The sequence below is a fragment of the Tachysurus fulvidraco genome, chromosome 10 (genome assembly GCF_022655615.1).
Source record: "Tachysurus fulvidraco isolate hzauxx_2018 chromosome 10, HZAU_PFXX_2.0, whole genome shotgun sequence".
Taxonomy (NCBI): Eukaryota; Metazoa; Chordata; class Actinopteri; order Siluriformes; family Bagridae; genus Tachysurus; species Tachysurus fulvidraco.
This window is the reverse complement of record NC_062527.1, coordinates 17,657,204-17,681,301: the sequence shown is the minus strand read 5'-3', so window position 1 is coordinate 17,681,301 and position 24,098 is coordinate 17,657,204. Positions and strand designations below refer to the sequence as shown.

At 38.6% G+C, this 24,098-nt stretch overlaps 1 protein-coding gene across 2 annotated transcripts; it reads left to right on the top strand.

Annotated features, from left to right (window-relative positions):
- Nucleotides 1–2,807: 2,807 nt before the first annotated feature.
- On the top strand, nt 2,808–23,865 carry atp7a (ATPase copper transporting alpha). Of its 2 annotated transcripts, none has more exons than XM_027165193.2 (23): nt 2,808–3,091; nt 4,420–4,546; nt 6,557–7,022; nt 7,825–8,550; nt 9,053–9,241; nt 10,212–10,375; nt 10,451–10,612; nt 10,746–10,822; nt 11,008–11,230; nt 12,513–12,746; nt 13,688–13,782; nt 14,092–14,219; nt 14,636–14,790; nt 15,011–15,145; nt 16,896–17,090; nt 17,224–17,406; nt 17,518–17,728; nt 18,202–18,348; nt 19,202–19,344; nt 20,003–20,206; nt 20,365–20,482; nt 20,617–20,719; nt 21,226–23,865. In XM_027165193.2, exons 2-23 carry the CDS (start codon nt 4,427–4,429, stop codon nt 21,497–21,499), a joined length of 4,452 nt encoding a protein of 1,483 aa, XP_027020994.2. In that variant the 5' UTR covers nt 2,808–3,091; nt 4,420–4,426; the 3' UTR covers nt 21,500–23,865. The 2 variants fall into 2 exon arrangements, with proteins under 2 accessions (XP_027020994.2, XP_027020993.2); XM_027165192.2 differs by having other exon boundaries at nt 9,029–9,241.
- Nucleotides 23,866–24,098: the final 233 nt, after the last annotated feature.

Below are 24,098 nucleotides of genomic sequence, written 5' to 3'. Positions count from 1 at the left end.
CCAATCACAAACTATAACAACCTCTTCCGCGTTGTCTGTATTGTCGTTGTGTTCTCGGATTTGTTAATGTGTTTCGTGCAACGACTCAGACAACCCGGAAACGGTAGGTATAGTTTGCGAATGGAAACTTACCGATCATCGTAATGACAGGTGTCTTGTCCGATGATCAGTAAGTTTCCATTCGCAAACTATACCTACCGTTTCCGGGTTGTCTGAATTGTTGTGTTTTCGGATTTGTTAAAAGTGTTTTAGGATTTTGTTAATGTTTTTTGCACTTCTCGGCCACCGTAGGTATAGTTTTGTTTTAGCAAACATGTTGGTTGAGGAGTATTTCTATTCATTTGCATCAAGTTTTATTTCAAAATATTCCAATATTAAACTAATTACTTATATAAGCTTTTTTACAATCTTATTCTATAGACATAGGCCACTCACATCATCCCCTGTGTGGATACATTTCACCTCAGCTAGTGTTGTCATAATGTCATTTTTTTTTTTAGAATGTCATCTGTATTAGATTGCATGCATGTCAGCTTATGTCCAAACAAAATGTCTATATTTATGCTTTTATATGATACAGTTTGTATAAATTTCCCGAAATTTCTAATTAATTCCCATTAATTCCCAGTACGTTTCCAACTTGTAATATTTCCAGGAAATTTAACGCCCCTTTGCAACCCCTAGCCTTAACTCATTCTGTATAAAACAGAAGAGCTAAACTGCCTAAACACATTCAATGCAACCGAGCCTTGAGAGCTAAACTAATTAGGACACTGGCTATTATCAGTGAGCTAATTTACCATGAGATGAGGAAATTCAGGTCAGAGAGCATGACCTCTGTATTATTCTAAAATTATGTTGCACACATCTTCACTCCAACCGAACATCCCAACCAATTACCCAGCGTTTCCATGTCTAATTCTACTCCCTTTAGCCAATAATCACTATCAACAATTAGTATTCATACTATTACTTACTATGATTAACATTGTTCATATTTACAAGAAAAAATATTTGACCAAATGTATGTGGATGTTTGACCATTGCACCTGTATGTGGTTATTCATCAAATTGCTGCCACAAAAATTGATTCACACAAATGTATAGAATGTCAGAATCAGAATCAGAAAGAGCTTTATTGCCAGGTATGTTTTCACATACAAGGAATTTGTTTTAGTGACAGAAGCTCCACAGTGTAAAAGAATGACATATACAAAATAGACAATTTGTATGTACAAATGTACAAGTGTGAAATGTGCAATTGAAATATAAATAGTATGTGCTTTAAGTAAATAATGTGTAAGAATAGTGTTGTGTGTTCCATGTATGTCAAGTGTTTATTGGATGGATTGCCTGAGGGAAGAAACTGTTCCTATGTCTGGTCGTTCTGGTGCTCAGGGCTCTGTAGTGACGACCAGATGGCAACAGTTCAAAGAGGGAGTGTGTTAGATGTGAGGGGTCCAGAGTAATTATCTTTGCCCTTTTGCACACTCTGGAGAAGTACAGGTCTTGAAGAGTGGGGCGTGTTGTGCCAATGGTTCACTCAGCAGTCCGGACTAACCTCTGTAGTCTTCTGAGGTCAGATTTGGGAGCTGAGCTGAACCAAACAGTCACTGAAGTGCAGAGAGGATGGATTCGATGAAGGCAGTGTAGAACTGCTTCAGCAGATCCTGTGGCAGGTTGAACTTCCTCAGCTGGTGAAGGAAGTACAACCTCTGCTGGGCCTTTTTAACTGGAGCCTATGTGAATGTCTCACTTCAGGTCCTGGGAGATTGTGGTTCCCAGGAATCTGAATGAATCCACTGCTGTCACAAAGCTGTCCATGATGGTAAGTAGGGGGAGAGCTCCTTTCTCCTGAAGTCCACGATCATCTCCACTGTCTTGATCGTGTTCAGCTCCAGGTTGTTAAGACTGCACCAGACAGCCAGCCATTCAACCTCCAGTCTGTAAGCAGACTCGTCACCGTCCTGGATGAGGCCAATCAGTGTGGTGTCGTCTGTAAACTTCAGGAGCTTGACAGAGGGTTAATTAGAGGTGCAGTCATTTTTGTACAGGGAGAAGAGCAGTGGTGAGAGGACACAACCCTGAGGGGCACCAGTGCTGATGGTGCGGGTGCTAGATTTGAGTTTTCCCAGTCGCAGTAGCTGCTGCCTGTCTGTCAGAAAGCTGGTGATCCACTGACAGACAGAGGAGGGCACAGAGAGCTGGGTTAATTTGGGCTGGAGGTGTGATGGGATGATGGTGTTAAAAGCAGAGCTGAAGTCCACAAACAGGATCCTCACATATGTCCCTGGTCAGTTCTTAGTATGCTGTACCATTACAATTTCCCTTCACTGGAACTAAGAGGCCTAAACATGTTCAAGCATAAGAATGCCCTTTTTCCACAAAGTGAGCTTCATGAAGACATCATTTGCCAAGTCTTGAATGGAAGAGTTCCAGTCACCTGCATAGAGCTACCTGAACACCTTTTTGGGTGAGCTGGAACATTTAGTGCACCCAGGCATCACTACTTGAGCTCACACTCGATCCTCTTATATCTGAATGATCACAATTTCCACAGCCACATTCCAACATCTAATAGAATAGAATTTTTTTTTACAGATACAAATTAAAAGTATCTTTTCATTAATTTATATTGTAATACTGCGCACTCAACTGCGCAGTATTGATTCCCACGAACGCACAGTAACGTAGAAGCGGCCGCTTGTACTTTCTGTTACGCCTAAACGACGCCATAGTTACTATCAAACCGCACTACATAGGGCAGATATGAAGGCCATTTAAACACTATGTAGCACACTATTGTATAATCAGTGTGTAATTTGGGATGGAGCCCTAATCTGGGCATACGTGACGTACAGCTCTCTTTTTCGACGTTTCTTTAATTCTCCAATGGGTCCGATGGTGTTTGGAGACACAGTCGAGTTTTATTTCACAGTTATTAAGGCACCTTACGGTTAAACACTGTCACTATTTGAGTGTTTATCCACCGAAGGGTCGCTAAGAGACGAGGAATCTCGCTAAATGTCTCGTGTGCGCGTGTGTGCGCGTGCTGTTGTTAGCTAACGCCGTGGACGCTCTTATTAAAAAGGTAATAAAATACTCTGTTTATTGTTTCCTGATAGTTTTATAGCCTTAGATATCATTAGTCTGAATTAAAGGATATTTACAAAACTACCTAGTTGTTGTTTGGTACGTCGCTTTGGCTGTAATGTGGTTTTTGTTGACTTGTTGTTTAGCTTTGCTAACTGAGTCCACTGACTATTTTATTATTATCCTGTTTCGTCTGTTTTGTTTGGTCTTAGCTACTATAAACATTTAAATTAAATAATTCAAATGGAATAAGTCGTAATAGTCGTCAAAGTTTTGTGATTTATCTGATGCTTACTTTTAATATGAAAACGCCACTATTGTGCACGTGACGTGTATCATTTATTATTATTATTATTATTATTATTATTAGATGCATTATTGTTTATATTACGTGTTGTTAATAGCTGTACTGGTTAAAAACAATAACTGGTTAAAAACTTTTTATTATTATATTTTAATTATATATATATATATATATATTATATTATATACAAGGTATAATATATAATAATTTTCAAGACATGATGAGTTATAAGCCTTAACATAATGTTTATAATGATGATAAGTTTGAATCTAAGACTTTAATTTTTTTATTTATTAATGTAAGATTCTTGACACTTACAAAGTGAAAATCTACAAACTGGACTCTTTTTGTACCGTTAGATGAGTTTATTTCATTTCCTACCTTAGAAAAATGAGTGTTTCAGAGACAAAAAAAAAGGTAAATCAAAGCATTTTTGTACGCGACGCCGGATGAAGGCTGTACAAGTAATAAAAAAAGGGCATAAATGTAAAAGTATTCAAAACCCCTAAATGCTTTGACATGAACAATTCCTTTTTTTAATCCTGTTATTTCACATAGTTTATGTTAAACAATATATTATTGCCTCATGTTATATTGCTTCCATTTTATTACATAAGTACAGTAAACAGATTTTTACAACGAATAATGTTGGCACTTTGTACATGGTTAATAAATTGAATGTATGTTTACTGTGTTACTTTCTAAGGATCACATTACATAGTCTTGATATTGCTTTAAACCAGGCGTCCTTCCTGGTTAGATTTGTTTCAGCGTTATCATCAACAGTACGACGAAACGGTGAAAAGGGAACAAGTGAATCAATCCCATAACCATGTGTACCATGAGCACTTCAAGTTACATCTAATATTTGCTTTTCAAGACCATGTGGAAGGCTGTTTTTCTTCTGTGTAGATTTTTTAATTTTTTTATTATTATTATTATTTTTTTAATATTCCGGTCCTCTTATCAAGTTCACCTTTAGCTTTAACGTGCTGTTCGTGATGTATTTGTGTTTAATAAAGAGGAAGCATGATGTGCAAAAGCGGACTGGGCTCCGTGACCCTGTGTGTGGACGGGATGACGTGCAGCTCCTGTGTCCAGAGCATAGAACAGCAGATTGGTGGACTGCCAGGTGTCCTCCAGATAGAGGTACAGAACCATTCTTCACTTATTGAAATAACAAAAAAAATGGTAAATTTATTCTGACTAGTCGGTTGCAGGGGTAAACAAGACTAAGTTTTTCAAATAGTATTCTGCAGTTTTTCTTATATTCTCAATTGTTCGCGGACTTGTCCCACATCGGCAATGTAGGAGAAAGTTGTTCTCCAGCAGAAAATCTGTGTGCTATTTTTATGGTGCTTTAGGCTGTAATTACTGATTGCTTACAGTATGTACAAGCTGGAAAATGGCCTGGTGTGTAAACACTACAGTCTGAAAAGGCAAAAAGATTCGAGGGCAATTTGAGATATGACATTCTGAATATATGTGAATTTGTGAAGTCATTTTATACACAGGTTACTCTGTCAAGTTCATATCTTGTTCATTTTAAGTGCACATTGAATTTAGTGAAAATGACTTGGAAGAAAGAAATCTTAAACACATCATTACAAAATAAATAAAACTTGGTAATGTCATGGCATCGAATGAAAAGAGGAAAGTGTTAGTATCTCTGTGTTAGTCACTGTGCTCTGTCAGTATTTAGCCATTTTCAATTCTGTGTCTTTTATGGAATTTTATGAGCATCAATTAAATCGTAATCTGCAGTGACATTGTGATTAAAAGCTGATTTGCATTAATTAGCATTCCCACAAAAAATTGCTATGAAATGTCTATTTGGCTCATGAAAACTATAACACACACTTCACTAGAAGATTTAAAAACCATGCTCAAGTTCGATGACGGTTATCATCTCAGTTTTAGTAGTTCCTCACTGTGAACCTGTCTTTGTGGCGAGTTGCAAAAAAGGTCCATCATATTAACTCTAATCTCTCTGCTTTGAAAATAACATGAAAGTGCTTACGGTACAATGACTGTATTCAGTCTTCGCTTTCTGTGTCTTCAGTTACTCTTTAGACGACCCTCGAGATAAAGCCTTAAGCATTGTCTGTGTGCAGTGACAGAAATGGAGAGAAGCAAATATATATGACATATGAAGAAATTCTCCCATTTCAAACCAGTATGCTAAATTTGATGAGGAAAACATCTTGATTAAATTACTGATTAGAATATGACAGTACAATGTAGTAGTAGTATGACAGGTAGTAATAAAACCACAGATTAAATTATAGGTGCTGTCTCTGTTCCAGGAATCAGTTAATGACCATGATACTCAGTATCAGTGGTCTATATACACACAGCAAGAACACTAAAAACCTCGTAATAGAATTTGCCAGTGTTTTTCCCTCAGGGATTGTCACGTAATTGAGGAAAGCCATTCATCTGTATGGGTCACAGATTCAGCCAGATTGTTGCTAATGTGAGCTGCCCTTTTCTTTAATCACATTGTGGCCCTGAAGGCTCAAGTTGGAGAAACAGATAATCATATTATGTACATGTGTACGAAAGCTTTGTCCTTTCCAAGGCAGAAGCCGGATATGTTACTGCTGAACAGTAGAGTCACAGGGTTTACTCCTTTCTTTAGAGTTCTTTTAGTTTTGAGGAACCAGGATCTTAGCAGGAGATAAACTTTTCATTTTGGGGAAGTGTGAGTGTCCGTGTCTTCTATCAAATCAAATATGTTCATATATTTTACTAGTACAGAGAATTCTCTGAATGTTTTTTTTTCCTTCGTGTTTTCAAATCAAATTTTATTTGTCACATACACATTGTAGAGCAGAATCAACTTTAAAACCCTAGGTTTTTTTTTTCTTTCTTTCTTTCTTTTTTTTTTAAGTTCTCCATACAGTCTTGTTGCTCACGTGTAGCCTTGTGCTTGTGGATCAGGTGATGCAGTTTATCACAAGTTCTCAATGGGTCAGAGGAGATTACTGAGTTCAGTATGTGTGGGCAAATGTGTCAAAAAGTGCATAGATCTGCAGATTGTAACAGTCTTCATTGCTCAGTGTTTTAATTTTTACAGCTTACCATTGAGCAATTTAACAGTTAAAGCATGTGTGGTTGTGGACTGAACCCATTTCTTATTCCTCTCTTGTAATACAGGTGTCCTTGGAGAACAAGAATGCCACAGTGATATTTGACCAAGCACATTACACTCCAAAATCTATAGCAGAGGCTATTCAAGACATGGGCTTTGAGTCTAGTGCAACAAACGCTAGTCCAACCACAGTTGTTCAAACCGAAATGAGACTATTTCCTGTCAGCAGCTGTAGCATGGAATCTGTCTCTCAGCTTCGCCAGCTCAAGGGTGTACTGGAGGCCAAGGAGAATGGCGAAGGCAGGAATCTTGTTGTCACATTTGTCCCGTCAATTGTGAGCGTCGAGAGAATCCAGGACCTGCTGAAAACAGTGTCCATCTCTGGCAACACTTCCACAGATCAAGCAAGTTCCCGTAGTGCTGGTAGTGTGGAGTTGGTGAAGCTGCGTATTGAGGGCATGACCTGTCTGTCCTGCACCACTACCATTGAGGGCAAGATTGGGAAGTTAAAAGGAGTTCAGAAGATTAAAGGTGAGCCTAATTAACTGTTTGACATTGTTAATGTTTAAGAAGGCCACAACAGACGGACTTGTGGTTTGCTTTTGAAGATGTTTCTACACCTCTTCAAAATCCTCGGCAGAGATGTTAACAATGTACATGGAAACTAAGATGTTTTATTCCTTTTATATGACAGCAAATTGCCACTAACCATTTTTAGTTACTTTTAATATTATGTAATGTCTATGAAATAAGTTCTGGGTATAATTATCACATCACAGTTCAGATCTGTTCCTTTATCACACCTATAAACATTCAGCAGCCTCTCATGTTTTTTCTCTTATGGAATTAATATGACAGAAAAAAGAGAAATTTTACCATAGTGCAAGTGGATACTGACTGTTAGAAAGTGCTTACGTTCAAGACTCCACTATTCCACTGAAAAACCTCCTTATAGAAACCTTCATGATCTCAGTGATTAAGTGAATTTTACATGGTTCTTTTTTTTTTTTAATCAGATTGGAGAATTCAGAAAATGTCACGATATATAAGCGAATCATTATAACATTGTTCAATTGCCAGATCTGTTTCAACAGCTTAGCCCTCATATAATAAATCACTTATAATCACCGATATTAAATGGCAAAGTCTCTTTTAATAAGTGACTAAATCTTTTTCAAGATTACGAGATTTCTGTAGTTACTGCCATACTACCTAAGGAATGGATTGCCAACAACATTTATAGGCATATTGAAAAATACTACTTTCTATGTGTTTGTGTGTGTGTGTGGAATTTATTGTATTCATCTATTTTATTATTTTTTTCCATTCTCAGTAAATCTCGAGTCCCAGGAAGCCTCAGTGTCCTACTTGCCTTACCTCATCACTGTGGAGGATATCGTGAAGCAGATCGGTGTAGCAGGATTCAAGGCCTTTGTGAAGTCCAAGCCTCCTCAGTTACAGCTCTCTTCATTGGATAGACTGCTAAACACCTCACGATCCATGCATTCTTCTCCAGATGCGAGCACCATTGTGGAGGCAGTGGACATAACCACCTCCATCACCACAATAATAGATGTTACAGGAATGCATTGCAACTCCTGTGTGGTGAACATCCAAGACAATATAGGCAAGCTGCCAGGAGTCAGCTCAGTGCAGGTCTCCTTGGAGAAAGGACAGGCTATTATCCAACACAATCCAAATGTAGTTACTGTGCTAGAGCTACAGAGTGCCATTCAAACACTACCACCAGGGAAATTTAAGACCCAGTTAGCTATGCGTGAGGCTGTTACACCAGCGTCTCTCTCAGAACAATCCCTCGCAACGTCCTCTAGCTTCTTGCAACCGCTGGACTCTGTAGTACAAATTCACATAGAGGGTATGACTTGTAAATCGTGCGTGCAGACGATCGAGGGCACCATCTCCCAGAGGAATGGTGTGAGGTCAGCACAAGTTTCCCTGGCTAACCATCAGGGTACGTTTGTTTACGACCCACTGATCACCTCATCGGAAGAACTGCGAGCAGCGATTGAGGATATGGGCTTTGATGCATTTCTGCCTGGTGAGCTTCTCTGCTTATTTTTATTATTCTGGCTTCATCTGTTATGAATTATTAGTACAAAATGCTGTACAAGGACAAGTTTCACGCATACTGAGTACATTTCATATTGTAGTTTAATTTAGGCCCAGGTAATGTTATCTAAACTGGATTTGATGCCATGAATTCCTGCCAAAATTGCTTTTATATAGCTACTTAAAAGTTTATTTATTATGATAACAATTAAATGTGCTACTCTGCCAAGAAGCAGTGCAATTTATGGTCATCTTGACTACAATATCTTTTTATCAAGCAAGTCTTTTGGTCATAAAAATAAATAGCTCAGCAAGAAAGAAAACCTCTTGCTGACTTTGCATATTGTGTAATAGAGTGCCACCTTATCGCTGTTTTGTGAGTTAGAGTAAATGTTTTCATTTTTTGGGTCCTCACCCAACTAAAGACAGTGAGACAATTTCACAATTTTTGATCTTTCATGTAATAGAAACTAATTCATTGGTGCCGCCAGAATCGAAAAGTCCTTCATCTGTAAGGAAATCTTCTTCGTCCCCTGCACTCTCAACCAAAAAGGAGAAGGAAGTGGAGATCGATGCTGAGTCAGCGAAAAACACACATTCCAAATGTTTCATCCAGATCGGTGGTATGACGTGCGCGTCATGCGTAGCCAACATAGAAAGGAATCTCAAAAATGAAACTGGTGAGACACTGACACACTTCAGAAAGCTGCTGATGCCATTAAATACATTATTAAAACCAACGTTTCTAATCTGGATTATGAGGAACTAATTAACAACATGACTAGTTGTTAGTATTATGCTAATCAAAATCAGGCCACATCTTTGATGGTCAGAACATTTCTTTCACAAGAGAACAGTTATATTTGGGTGTGCGAGACAGACCAAACGTATTCAGAATCAGGTTTATTGGCCAAGTGGGTTGACACATATAAGGAATTTTTTCCAGCTGTTTGGAACGATTACGGATTATGTCGACATTCTAAAACAATCATGGAGTCAGATCACAGAAGTCTTTTATACTCACACAACCAGCATAGTCATGATATCTTGCTAGTGAAGGAAAATAAAAATATCTCCCCACCAGGCTGTCTGTTTGGAGCCATTGTCTTTCTTTCAGGTTACAGTAGCAGGCTCAGTGTCAAGGCTAAAGTTTGTCCTTACCCCCAATTAGCATCACTGCATGCTGAATTTTGCTGAATTTTGTTACATGACTATCTTGGCACTAACAATGAGCTAGTCGCTGCTCAGGCCTAGGGCATTTTGGGGGAGGACATCACTGTATGAGAGATTAGTACATATGAATCGTGCAAGAATTAAATACAAGAAGATTTAAAAATGCCATTTTTCAAGGGTACATGTAAATATCATGATCGCAGTAGCATTTTTTTGTTGCTATTGTTTCAGTGTTTAGAGGGGAACTGATCAATGCTAGTACATAAAAAATTAGAACGTATTAAAGTGGAGACACTGCACAGCACTTTGCTGAAAGATCTTAGAGTAAATTCAATGCAATAAAAACTTGGTGTATAATGGAATCAATTTTGATGCTGGAAAATTAGATAAAATAAAAGTAACAAACTCTCACATTTTGCTAATTAATACAACATAGTTTTAAATAATTAACTGTTAATAATCATGTTTTTTCTCAAGGTATCAACTCTGTTTTGGTGGCTCTGATGGCTAGTAAAGCAGAGGTGCGCTATAACCCTAGCGTCATCGACCCACAGAGGATAGCAGAGTACATCAAAGAGCTGGGCTTCACTGCCTCCGTTTTGGAGAACTACGACGGCTCAAACGGCACCCTCGAGCTTGTGGTGCGTAATCGTTAGATTGTCTTGTTCTTGGATTGAATTATTAGCACTAACATTTCTGTGTCTTTGAACCAACAGGTCAGAGGGATGACATGTGCCTCATGTGTTCACAAAATCGAGTCTAACCTAATGAAACAGAAAGGCATCGTCTATGCTTCTGTGGCCTTGGCAACAAACAAAGCTCATGTCAAATATGACCCAGACGTGACAGGCCCACGGGACATAATGAGATTGATCGAGGTGAGAATCGATGCTTCACTGAGATTGATTCCAAATAAGGTTTTAGACTTCAGGAGAGAGCATGAAATCACATTTTTATTCTGTATACGTCTGTGTCCGGCTATTTACGGTTAAGTCACTTGTTGTTTGACAGAATTTGGGTTTTGATGCCTCTCTTGTGAAGAAAGATCGCCAAGGGAATCATCTGGATCACAGCAGCGAGATACAACAGTAAGCTGAAAAGTCCTTGGTTTCTCTGAATCACAGAACACTACACAATTTACCTTTGACCAAGTCATGTCACATTGCTTTACATAGTTTGTTGAGTTTTATATCATGACAAAATTTGTTAAAGAACATTTTTTGATTCATCTTTAACAGCACTGTGCCATTTGTTATGTGTTGTTTTCTTCTAGATGGAGGAGGTCTTTCCTCATCAGCTTGGTGTTCTGTGTTCCTGTTATGGGCATGATGATCTACATGATGGTGGTGGACCACCAGATCGAGGTGACGCACCATCACAACGCCACACCAGAGGACAGACAGATGTACCACTCCAGCATGTTTTTAGAGAGACAGCTCCTCCCTGGCCTGTCCATCATGAACCTTCTTTCCTTCCTCTTCTGTCTGCCTGTACAGGTAACGCACAGCTCATGGAGCTCATCTGCTCTGATCTTTATCTAATACAGTGTCAGTGATCTTTTTTATGACAAATCCATGCTTTAGAAGTGATCCATACATGGTCTGGATCTACACACCAGTGTCTATTCTCTACTCCAGTACCTCTTCGACTGGTTTGGTCCGATTTTGTGAATGTCGCAAACATACAGTACAATAAAATACAACCCACTAGAAATTGAATTATTTATTAATGGTGCTTGCAAAGCAACATTCTTGTTATTGTGCCGGATAAAACTTCGGCGCGTAACTTGTCCCGCAGCTTTTGTCCTAGCCCCATGAATGAGGTGTCAAATCAACCGGCTCATTGAGGAGAGGTGTGCTATGACTTTTATAAGCGATCGGAATTCCGGAATTCCTGGTACGGAAGCTCAAAGTGGCTTTTTTCCCCATAGACTTCCATTATAAATTTTGGAGGTTTATAATTCGGCAAGTTTTTGAGCGATTTACATCAAACTCGACCAGCTCCTTTAGGACCTTACTCTGGACAAAGTTTTATTTCAGTAGCAACTTTTGTCCAAAAGTATTGGCACCCACCGGGTATTCACGTGATGTCACGTGTAGCCCCGCCCCCAAAATAAGTGAAATCAAAAAGTTAGCACAACATGGACATGTCATATATCAAAACACTCAGCAAGATGAGGGGAACTTGCCACGTGCAAGCACCATTCAGATTTTCTTCAGGAAATGTACATTCTAGTTCTATATTATTATTTTATTTTCCTCTATATTTTTGAATATGGGGATCATGTCAATTAATAGCGAAATTAATCATTTTTAATGAGCACACCATGACACACACACTGTTTTGTTTTCTTAGATTTTAGAGAGATGAAATGAATCAGAATCAGAAAGAGCTTTATTGCCAGGTATGTTTTCACATGCAAGGAATTTGTTTTAGTGACAGAAGCTCCACAGTGTAACAAAATGACATATACAATATATAGACAATTTGTATGTACAAATGTACAAGTGTGAAATGTGCAATTGAAATATAAATAGTATGTGCTTTCCGCGTATGTTAAGTGTTCATCAGATGGATTGCCTGAGGGAAGAAACTGTTCCTATGTCTGGTAGTTCTGGTGCTCAGGGCTCTGTAATGTCGACCAGATGGCAACAGTTCAAACAGGGAGTGTGCTGGATGTGAAGGGTCCAGAGTGATTGTCTTTGCCCTTTTGCTCACTCTGGAGAAGCACATATCTTGGCTCTAAATTGTTCGAATTTGCTTTCTGTTTTTTCACAGTTCATAGGAGGCCGTTACTTCTACACCCAAGCATACAAAGCGCTGAAGCACCGGACTACTAATATGGATGTGCTGATAGTCCTGGCCACTACTATAGCCTTCACCTACTCTGTGGTCATTCTGACGGTGGCCATGATCGAGAGGGCAAAGCTAAACCCCATCACCTTCTTTGATACACCACCAATGCTCTTTGTTTTTATCTCACTGGGAAGGTGGCTGGAGCAAATAGCTAAGGTAGATGCTTTTAACCTACTCGAGTTACTATTGTGAACAGAATAGATTCTTGCTCAAGGGTCCGTCGCCAGCTTGTAATCAGATCATAATATCTACAGGGAGTTTTTTGTGTCTTAATTCCAGATAGAGCTGTGAGATATGTCCTATAAATTGAATCTCCGATTTTTTGAGACAAAATTACATTTTTGATTTTAAAATCATTATTTAAAAACACTTTTTTTTTTTGAGCAAGGTCTGAAAAATACTTTCGGCTTGGAAGCTCATGTTGGGGGTCGATTATTTTGAGCATATGAATAAATCCAGGCTTTTCAACTTTGTATATGGGCTGTAGAATGTCTTTAGCGATGTAACGCGCCACAGCATCTGTAATATATCTTTCCATCGAGGCCCCTGCTTATCATATGGGATACAGTGGGAAAATGTGTCCTCTTTGTTTACCTGCTTTTTAGCCGGTGTTTTAAGGCTGCTGCTGTCTTCTTTTTTTTAAGCTCGCAGTGCCACATGCCTCACATTGAACAACGTGGTTCTGTTTGAGGTGCTGGAATAAGTTAGTCATGCTGCTTCCTTTAGTTTTCACAAACGTCAGACAAATTTAACAGCGGGCTTTGGCTTGTTCAACGTTCGAAGTTGCGAACCCGAACCATTTCCATACGACTGACTAAATCACACCTCTCCAGTCCTGAGTTGGGGGTGGTGCTGGATGTTTTTTGGGGAAAATCAATTTTTGATTTTCAATTTTTCCACATCGACATAAACCACAAATTCTAATTAACCGATAATAACGATTAATCGCGCAGCTCTAATTCCAGATTTATTCAGTCATAGAGTAGACACTGTACACATCTAGGTTTGTATAAGGTATTTTTAAACTGAAGAGCAAATGTGATTTTTTCTTGGGAAATAATTTGGGTTTTTTTTCTACTGTATTTGCTTCATCACAGAGTAAAACATCAGAGGCTCTGTCCAAGCTGATGTCGTTACAGGCAACCGAGGCCACTGTTGTCACTCTAAATGAGGACACAATGACTGTTTTGAGGTACCCTTTTTTCCCCTTCTGTAACACCAGTTATCTGTTGTAGACACATAACCCACTACCCTTTTACAGTTCCTTTGCTTACTGTGTTTGTCCATGATCATGATGTTATCTCTTTGAGGTACTATGGTTGTCTTAACTGTAATATCGGAGGTAAACCTCAGTTAAAAAATTACAGTTTGGATATCAGACCTGGTAACTTCTCTCCTTTTGCATTTTCTAAAAGGTGCCTCACGTTCTGTGAGCCCTAAAGGATCTACACACAACAAAGCAACACATGAATCCCTGTATTTTTCCCTTTTTCTCTCTCAGTGAAGAGCAGGTGGATGTGGAGCTGGTGCAGAGGGGTGATGTAGTGAAAGTGGTGCCTGGAGGAAAGTTCCCTGTAGATGGGAGAGTAATCGAAGGGCATTCCATGGCAGACGAGTCACTTATCACAGGTTAGACGTAATTACGTAGCAAATTTAATAGTCTCTTAATCATTCATTTCTAAGTTTCATGTGCAGTATGAAGATTTGATGATAGTTGGAAGCCACAACTGCATTCCTGTATTTTTGCACGTTAGCATATACAGTATGTAAACTGGTCTGCACTGCTTTTTTTTGTATTGTCTTGCAATGTGTTTTGTTTTTTGCACTGTTGCGCCAGGTTGCAAAGATGCCCTTTATGTGGCTTGGACTAACTAACTTAAGTCCTTACAGTAGCTCTGTGGTGTTCTGTGAAGCACCATGGTCCTGGAGAAACATTGCCTCATTTCACTTTTTACTGCTTCAGTAATATATGATTGAAATAACCATAAAAGCTTCTTGACTTGACTTGACAAGTAGTTCGTTGTTTAAACTGCGCTGTCCTGCAGGTGAAGCCATGCCTGTGACAAAGAAGGAAGGAAGCACAGTGATCGCAGGCTCCATCAACCAGAACGGCTCTCTGCTGATCCGAGCCACACACGTCGGCATGGACACTACACTCTCCCAGATAGTCAAACTAGTGGAAGAGGCACAGACCTCAAAGGTCCTTTTCACATTTTATTATTTTAATTACCAATTCCTATGATGTTATCGCAACAATAATCTACTCATTGAAAACAGAATTTTCCTTCAGGTTCAGTCATTCAAATGCATCCTTAGTCATAGAGCGTTTGTGCACTGAGAGTAACTAATACTATTTTGATGAGACTATAAGTCTGCATGGCTAAATGACAATCCTTATCTAGTCTCTCTCATTCCCCCAGGCTCCCATTCAGCAGTTTGCAGATAAGATCAGTGGCTACTTCGTCCCCTTTATCGTAGCCGTCTCTTTGCTCACTCTCATTGCCTGGATTGTGGTTGGATTTGTAGACTTCTCTGTGGTGAAGAAATACTTCCCGGTAAGCGTCGCTGTGCCTTTTACTCTGCTAAAATGAACACTTACCTGTGCTTGTATGTTTTTTTCTGTCTGGTACTGTTTTATCTGACTGGTTGTTGTTGTTCCAGTCCAGTTTCAAGTGAACTCTAGTGAGTCATGTCAATGTAATGTTTAAACTAAAGGGAAAAATTGTTTAAAAGTAGACAGTCTTAACAGAGGAAAAAGTGTCCTACTTTATGAGAAGGACATGTGATGAATATAATTTTAATAATAATACATTTTATTTAAAGGTGCCTTTCTGAACACTCAAGGTCACCGTACAAAAAACAACAAAGACAGTCAGAAATCGAATAGCTACATAGCGATACAAATTAGACCAGCAGTAGAAATTATGATGTAGAACAGAGGTGTCAAACTCTGGCCCGCGGGCCAAATTTGGCTAGCCGCATGCTCCGCTAATACTACAAATCCCAGAGTGCCTTGCCACTGTATTGACGCGTACTGTAGTCATGAACAGCAAGCGCCCCTTATTCTCTGTTGACAGTCGTTAACAACCAGTTTGTCTTGTGTGCTAACGGAGCTAACGTGTCTGTTACGAAAGAATATAACATAAGAAGACACTATGAAACGAAACATTATGAGAAGTATAAGGACCTAGACGTAAAGCAGAAGCTCCAGAAGGCGGAGAAGATGAAAAAAGTCTGGTTTCCTGACAGACTATGTTCATGAAAGCAAAATCAAAAAGTGAAGCTGCTGTAAAGGCGGGTTTTATTGTGGCAGCAGAAACAGCAAAATCTGCCCTTTAATGAGGGAGAGTTTGTCAAAAAGTGTCTGGTCAAAGTTTGCGAAACGAACACCACTGATACCATCCTTAAATATATTCTTGATTGCCGTAACCCGACCGACCGTCAATTTAGGACCGACTCAATTAAAGTCCGACCGACTTGCCGGTTGTAAATTTGCGTTAAGACCGACTTTTTTTTTTTTTTTACTCTTCAAACAACTAATACAAAAGCACTAAAATAATATTAACTGGTTCGGGCACAATAATACTTCTAAAAAATTCATTAAAACAGCTTGACACCGCTTTAACTTGGCACGAAGTTCTGGAAAAACTGTCCAGCATCAAAATGAGGTTTGCAATTTTTTTTTTGCAATGATGTGCCCGAAAGCACGGGTTGAAGACCCAGTCAGTGACGTCACGATATGCTAATTTGATTAAAGTCATACCTACTTAATCACCATCACCAAAATTTTACTTTTTTTTTTACACTGAAACTTAAAAAAAAATAGACCAACCTACCGACCCTTTTTTTTTTTTTTTTTTTTTTTTTTTTAACTGTTACTCCAAACCAAAATATTTTTAAGGATGGCCTTATGTGTCTTTTATTTCAAATTTAATTTCTTATGTGTTTGTAATATCAAGCTCTGGTTGTTCCAAATCCTGTGTTTAAGCAAAACTAAAGTTTGTTTCCATATGAAAAAGGTTGAACATTACATATCAGTTTTAGTTAATTTTTTAATAAATATTCAGTTTGGCCCGTGACTTTGTCTCAGTTTTATATTTTGGCCCACTGTGAATTTGAGTTTGACACCCCTGATGTAGAATAAGCTAAGCTAAACTAAACAGATTAGTTTTAAGCTGAGATTTAAATAATGAAAGAGAATCAATATTACGGTATACAATAATTGTTGTATTTTGGATGCTTGTATCGAAGCTTGTTTGTAATGTCTTTACTGAAGGATTTATTTTGGGGTTTTTTTCTGCACAGGATTATGATAGGAGTGTGTCTGAAGCAGAGGCGATTATCCGCTTCGCCTTTCAGGCCTCCATTACTGTGCTTTGTATCGCCTGCCCTTGCTCTCTCGGCCTGGCAACCCCTACGGCAGTGATGGTAGGCACAGGAGTAGGGGCACAGAACGGCATCCTAATTAAAGGCGGGGAACCTCTGGAGACAGCACACAAGGTGAGGGAGAACGTAAAGAGACAGTTTTTGGGAGGGTGTGTCTGCGTGTTCTTTTTTTTAATATCAGAATTTTTTCTTCTAAAAAAAAAAATCTAAAAAAAAGATCTAAAAAAAAGTTTGACCTTTGCCTTAGATTCAGTGTGTGGTGTTTGATAAAACGGGCACCATCACTTACGGAACTCCCAAAGTGGTGCAGGTGAAGGTGTTGGTGGAGGGGAACCAAATGGCTCGGTCCAAACTCCTAGCGATTGTGGGAACGGCGGAGAACAACAGCGAGCATCCGCTAGGTGCCGCAGTCACCCGCTTCTGTAAACAGGTCTGCACTTTTACCAAATTAACAAGTGTTTCTTTTGAGTCTAGCTGAAGGGCGAATCAGAGGAATGGTGTGTGCTCTGTAATCTTACTCTTTGCTTACATTTCTGGTCAGGAGCTGGGCACAGAGTCACTGGGCACTTGTACTGATTTTCAAGCAGTACCAGGTTGTGGGATAAAGTGCCAGGTTAGCAACACTGAGAGCCTGCTAAAGAGAGAGGACAGTGACAGTGAGGAGAATGAGCGCAACGCCATCCTTGTGCAGATCAGTGACCCCCGAGGCAGTTCCAATTTTCATCCGCTCATCATGGACCCAGAGCCACTGAGTGAGTCTTCTAGCCTATTACACAAAAACTAGTATGTCTTAGTGGCGACAACAATGATCTTTTATCGCTTAACTGTTAATGATTAGTTCATGGCTGTAAATAAGAAGCATATAAGAAACAAATTATAATTTTAAAGTGGGCTATGTTTTTGATTTGCTGTAGTTCTTCATATTACCAGTTTTGACATTTTACATGGATAGTGAAGATGAGACACTTTGCTGGACCCACACAAAAATGGTGGTCCACAAGAAGAAAGCCCTTTGCATATGATTTTAAGTTTTACATGAATAAAATTCAATTCATTCAAATACATTGTCGATAAAACATGAATTTCTGTGTTCCTTGTTTAAAGACGTTTAACTTTGGGATTTTCTTAAACAAACGTCTGAGAGAAGTATTCATTGAGAGAAGTATGCATTGTATTTGAAAAATCTCTTCACTGGTACAAACCTGATTCTGTTCTGGTTTTTCAGCTTTGGTGCAATCAGCCTCTTACCCAGTCCTGATCGGGAACAGGGAGTGGATGAGACGCAACGCCCTACACATACGGCCTGAAGTTGACGATGCCATGATCGAACATGAGAGGATGGGGCGGACTGCTGTACTTGTGGCCGTGGATGGTTAGCAAAAAACACTAGTCAGCGTTTATTTAGCATTGTTCACACTGTTATAACTAGGGTTGGGTATCAAAAGAAATTTTCCGGTTTTGATTCCGATTCCATAATAAAAGAAATGTGAAAAATAATGCACAATACTTAAACAATTCCATTTGTGTTTATTAATCACTCTTTAAATGTTTTAAACAGAGCATTTCGATTCATATCAATTTAAATAAATCCAACATCAAATTTAACATCCAGAATTACAACTTAGCAAAACATTTAACAATTTGTCTGAAGAAAAATGAACACGTCTGCTTTCTCTGGGAGAAGACGAGACCTCTCCTGGCTTATTGTATCTCTAGCTGTGGAGAAAAGCCTCTCAGAGGGGGTAGATTTGCTTCATTGTTGTAGCTTTGGAAATGAATCCAAACTTTAGACTTTTTTTTAGACATGTTTAACACAAAGCGAACCTCAGCACAGCAGCGCGAGTGACTGATTTCTGTGGTAAGCCGCGTTAATTTGGTTGTGTGACTGTAAACAGTGTAAACAATTAATATTCATGAGGTAAGACATGGCTATTTAAAGTGACCGCTCCCAGCGCTTTGCCTGTCATCGCATCGGAACCGCGTTTGGAACCGAAATTTAAAAATTCTGTGCGGTTCCAGTTCCTGTTAAAAAACAGGTTCTCGGTTCCCAACCCTAGTTATAACCTTATTATATAAATAAATGCATCAATGGTTAATCTGGATTCCATTTAAAGAAGACAAACAATGTGTTTGTTTTATAGCTTGTAGTTTCTTTTAACATCCCTCTATTGTGCTACAGTTTTCTTTAATCTAGCTATTTCCTTTTCATGTTTATTTGTACTCAGGTGTGCTGTGTGCCATGGTTGCCATAGCAGACACAGTGAAGCCAGAAGCAGAGCTGGCTGTACACACACTCACCTCTATGGGCCTGGAGGTGGTGCTGATGACTGGCGACAACAGCAAGACAGCGCGAGCCATTGCAGCACAGGTACAATACACTCCTCTCTTTTCAACACGAATTCAGGCCACCCACTATCTCAGATTTCAGTCTTAGCCCATTTTTCTTTGTTCCAGTTTTTTGTTTGATCAGAAAGAGGTTGAAACTCAACACAACTGTCCTCTTTATTCTGAAATGGAACCTGTGTATAAGAAATACAACCTATTTTGGCTGCTTCGGACTTGTCTGAAGCTGCTGGCTCAGGAGTAGAACCGGGTTGTCGGGCAACATTTATTTAAAAATCTATTTAAATATCGAAGATTAGAACAATGAACAAAAAAAAAAAACACACAAAACCACAGCACAAGCATTTGCTTGTTCTCACAATTCGCCTTTCGTGACATTACTGTGTTCTATAATCACTGATAAAATAAAGATGCATAAATGGACAGATGGATAACATTAGGTTGATAGATGGACAGGATGGATGCATAAAATGAGTACATGAAGAATAAAATGGAAAGATGGGTGGATAATATGGATGGATAAAGTGGACTGGGTCAGTAGATAAAATGGATGGGTGGATAAGATATGTGCAAGGATGAACAGATATGTGGATATAATGTATAGATCATGGATAGTGGCTGAATATGTATTTTATAAATATATTGTATATAAATGGACTGGTGCCTTTTTCCTGTCTCTGTAGGTTGGCATCAGGAAGGTGTTTGCTGAGGTTTTGCCCTCTCACAAGGTAGCGAAGGTGGAGCAGCTTCAGCTGACAGGGAAATGCGTGGCTATGGTGGGAGACGGCGTGAACGACTCACCTGCTCTGGCCAAGGCAGACGTGGGCATTGCCATTGGCACAGGCACTGACGTGGCTATTGAAGCAGCAGACATTGTGCTCATCAGGGTGAGATCCCACTACAGAGAAGATATGATGAAGACACAATGTCCTCAATTAGCTGCCACACTGTCGCATTAATATTAATCAGCATAGAGATATTTTATTGTTGTCCTGCACTACTGCAAAATCTTTATAGTACTTCTCTACTACTTTATTTGTTGCAGAACGACCTCCTGGATGTTGTTGCGAGCATTGACTTGTCTAAGAAGACGGTCAAACGGATCCGCATTAACTTTGTATTTGCACTAATCTACAACCTTGTAGGAATTCCTATTGCAGCTGGTAAACACACAGACGAAAAAAAAAATGTCTCTCAAGGACACCATTTTTAAAGCATCTTAAATGACACAGCTAATAAATAGTCTCAGATGCTGGGCTTACTCCAGTTTTGTTAACAGCAACTTTTCTGTGTCTAGGTATGTTCATACCTATAGGACTGGTGCTACAGCCGTGGATGGGCTCTGCTGCTATGGCTGCTTCTTCTGTATCTGTGGTCCTCTCGTCCCTTTTACTCAAATGGTGAGTGAGTGACTGCAATATATGTTATAGGCTCCATGCTCATTGGTCTTGAGAATTGTTTATATTAAAAAAAAAATCAAGCAAATCAGCATATAATACCATCGTCTTAACGGCTTGCATGGAAAACACCGCAGTCACACTGTTGCTGTTATTCTCGCTAATGCAGGGAGAGCACGAGCAAGATAACAATCTCAAACATGCATGTCTTCCACTCAAGCATGATCATGATCGCTATAGCTCAGTTTAAGCAAGTTTTTTTAAGAACCATTGTCAATTTGAGAAACCAGAGAAAGACGTTCACATACGTGAGACAAGGTAGTAAGAGCAGGAACAATCTACAGTCATTATGATCATTGTAGCGAATATCTGGATTGCAGGGATCTGGGTATATATGTTTGTGACCTACATTCGTAAATTAGATAGCACACAATCTTTTAGTTTAACATGTAATGTAAAAGAGTGTTTTTTGTTATAAGTGATACTTGGTTTCTTCTCAACCTTAACAGTTACACCAAGCCCACTGCTGAGAAGCTGGAGCAACAGATATTGGGGCAGCGTAAACTGGGCAGTCTTTCAGACGTCAGCGTTCACATCGGCATGGGTGAACTGCGCCGGCCCTCGCCCAGACTCAGCTTACTCGACCGGATTGTCAACTACAGCCGAGCCTCTATCAACTCCCTTCGCTCTGAAAAACATTCGCTCAACAGCATGACCTTAAGTGAACCTGACAAACACTCACTGCTCATAGCCGGAGCTCACTGCGGCGAGGAAATCGTCTGATGGGGTATTACCAGGAGCCATGTGACTCCTTAACACACCTCAGTGCCTGTAGCATGGAGAGGAGGAACCAAATTTCACACACAGACACACACACACACACACGCGCGCACGCACACACCTGTTTTGCTTAAAGCTGCTGTGTGGCATCACTAGAAGTTCATGCACCAGTCTCCATGTCTCTACGGCACCCTGTGTGTAACCGGTTGAGCTTAGCGCCAAAATTGTAAGGAAAAGTAGGAACTCTAACACATGATCATGGCGATCATGGGATTGTTTCTTTTTTTTTTTAAATGACAATCTACATGACAGCCCAAAGAATTTTGGACACGTAATATTTTATTACTATGACAAGCTTGCTGAGTTTTAAGACTTTAATTAAATATTTATAATGTCATTTATTTATACATAAGAATGTAGGAAATGTAAAAAAGGAAGTTAAAGATATTTTATTTATCCAAATATTTTTCACTGACATTATTGCCTTTGATCAGCAAATGTACATTCGTTACATTTACCATGTTCAGTGTTCACATTCTCAACACTCACATTTCAATAGCCCTGATGCTGCTTTTCACCCATTCCTGAACTCAGTCTAGTTTTTGGGGCTTGAAAATAGATAAGATAGAAAACATTCCAAAGAAGGTTCCCTCTAAATAAAAAATCAAAAAACCTTGAGTGAAAATTGCTTAATTAAAATTGGTAGTAAGCAAGGACAAAACAAATCCTGCAGGCTTCTTTAGATGTATCACTTCCTGGATATAGCAGTTTTTTATTTTATAGAAAATACATACGGATATTACTAATGAGGAAGGTGAAAATAAAATTAAGCTTTTGGTGAAATAATTAAAAGAAAATAGTCACTATTTATTTTTTCAGGTATGCATTGATTGCTGATGGCGATAGAGAAACCGAGTCGATGGAAATTTGTTTCTGTTACTGTTTCTTGTTTCTAAGGTTTTCTACACTTGAATCATTTTAGGGTGTAGATTGGATTTCAACCTGTCACACATTTTAATCAGTCAGCGATCACACAAGTCCCTCGCAAGAAAGGAAATCAAGCAGTGTAAGTTTAATTAAAACTAATTGCATTAGGGTTCTGCTAAGGTGGATTTACCAAGGTTACGGTCAAGTGACAAGTTAGGGGAAAACCATGGAGAAAATGAGAACCTTTGAATACATTGATAAATATAGAGATTGTGGTGGCTGGTTAACACAGGTTGGGAAAAATGGGTTTACATAATATATTAATAAATAAATAAATAAATAGAAAATCTCATTTGATCAAATGTATACAGTGTGTTATATAAAATAATGTTAGCCAATTTGACACAATCGATTGATAATTCGATAGAACGCAGTTTTCAAAGTTTTATGGTAATGATAAGTTAATGGCTTCTGAGCTGTTAATCATGCATTATGCTGAGCATTAATCTGGATTATGGGTATTTTTGTTTTTGTTTTGGGCTTTTATTTTATCTCCACTTAGTGAAGGAAAAAAGTCTGCTAGTCTATAAACTAAAATATTGGTCATTAAATGTTGCAAGTACCGTTATTCAGTTTCTGTGCCAGCATTATAGCTGAGGTTTAAAAAAAAAAAAAAGTCACCTTTATTATCATGTATGTATGGAACAATGGACTGAATTAGCCAGGCCTTCCATGCTACAGGACACTTTAAATAAGGCACTTGAGTGAGTTGACAAGTAAACTAAAGCAAAAATTAGGTAATTAAGTACTGGGTGAATTGTAGGATTCTGAGTTTTGGTTTCAGTACACAAAGACCCTGTATGTATTATAGTGTGCAAGATAATTAATAGAAAAAAGCAGCTCGAATTTGATTTAAAAAAAAAAAAGATTTGTGGAGGTAAAAAAAAATCTTTGTATATTTTTTGTCTGCTCTTATAGATTATTCTGATCCTTAAGTTAAATTAATTTTTAAGTTTCTTTGAATTGAACAACATGCATTAAACCCAGACTTTCAGAGTCAATACAGCTCCATCAGAGACTGTTCTGTTGTTTATTCAGTTTCATCTGGGATGTGTACATTTTTGTGAAAATTGTATCGTACAACCCTTAAAGTTGTGTAAAGAGAGTAGAGGGGATATTGTGTCACTGTGCCTTTTTTATTACGATTGCTAATTTGAAGGGTTTTTAAAGCCTTAGTGAAGCAGATGAACTGGAATGTAGGCCTCATGTGCAATCAATGCCTTTTAGTTTGCAGTGTTTTCACTGTGCTGAGCGGCTGTATTTATTGCTCTTCTTGCCAGGTGTCTGTTTGAAGCTGTGACTAAATGTGATTTATAAAACAGATTTGGCATATTTTGTGGTTGTTATGCAAGCTCTCAATAAACTACAGCTTGTGAGATCCATTTTATTTCCAATAAGCATTTGAACTTTTGCATTTCTTAAAAATCTAAAAATGTGCATTTTAATGAAAATACTTTTTGTTAATTTTATTTACCCGGATTTTAGTAGCTGAACAGCTTTGAGATATATCACAAGAGGGCATCTCAATGTAGATAATAATTTGGCAGTTTTTTTTTATACGTTATTTGTAAAGTATAAATCACATATTAAAGCAATCAACATACTGTACTGTACG

Excerpts from the sequence above, each read along its gene's own strand:
- atp7a (XM_027165192.2), top strand. The coding sequence starts at position 4,427 with ATGATGTGCAAAAGCGGACTGGGCTCCGTGACCCTGTGTGTGGACGGG. Across the intron at positions 10,823-11,007 it reads CACAGCAGCGAGATACAACA|ATGGAGGAGGTCTTTCCTCA; the intron begins GTAAGCTGAAAA and ends GTTTTCTTCTAG. Across the intron at positions 17,729-18,201 it reads CATGGACCCAGAGCCACTGA|CTTTGGTGCAATCAGCCTCT; the intron begins GTGAGTCTTCTA and ends CTGGTTTTTCAG.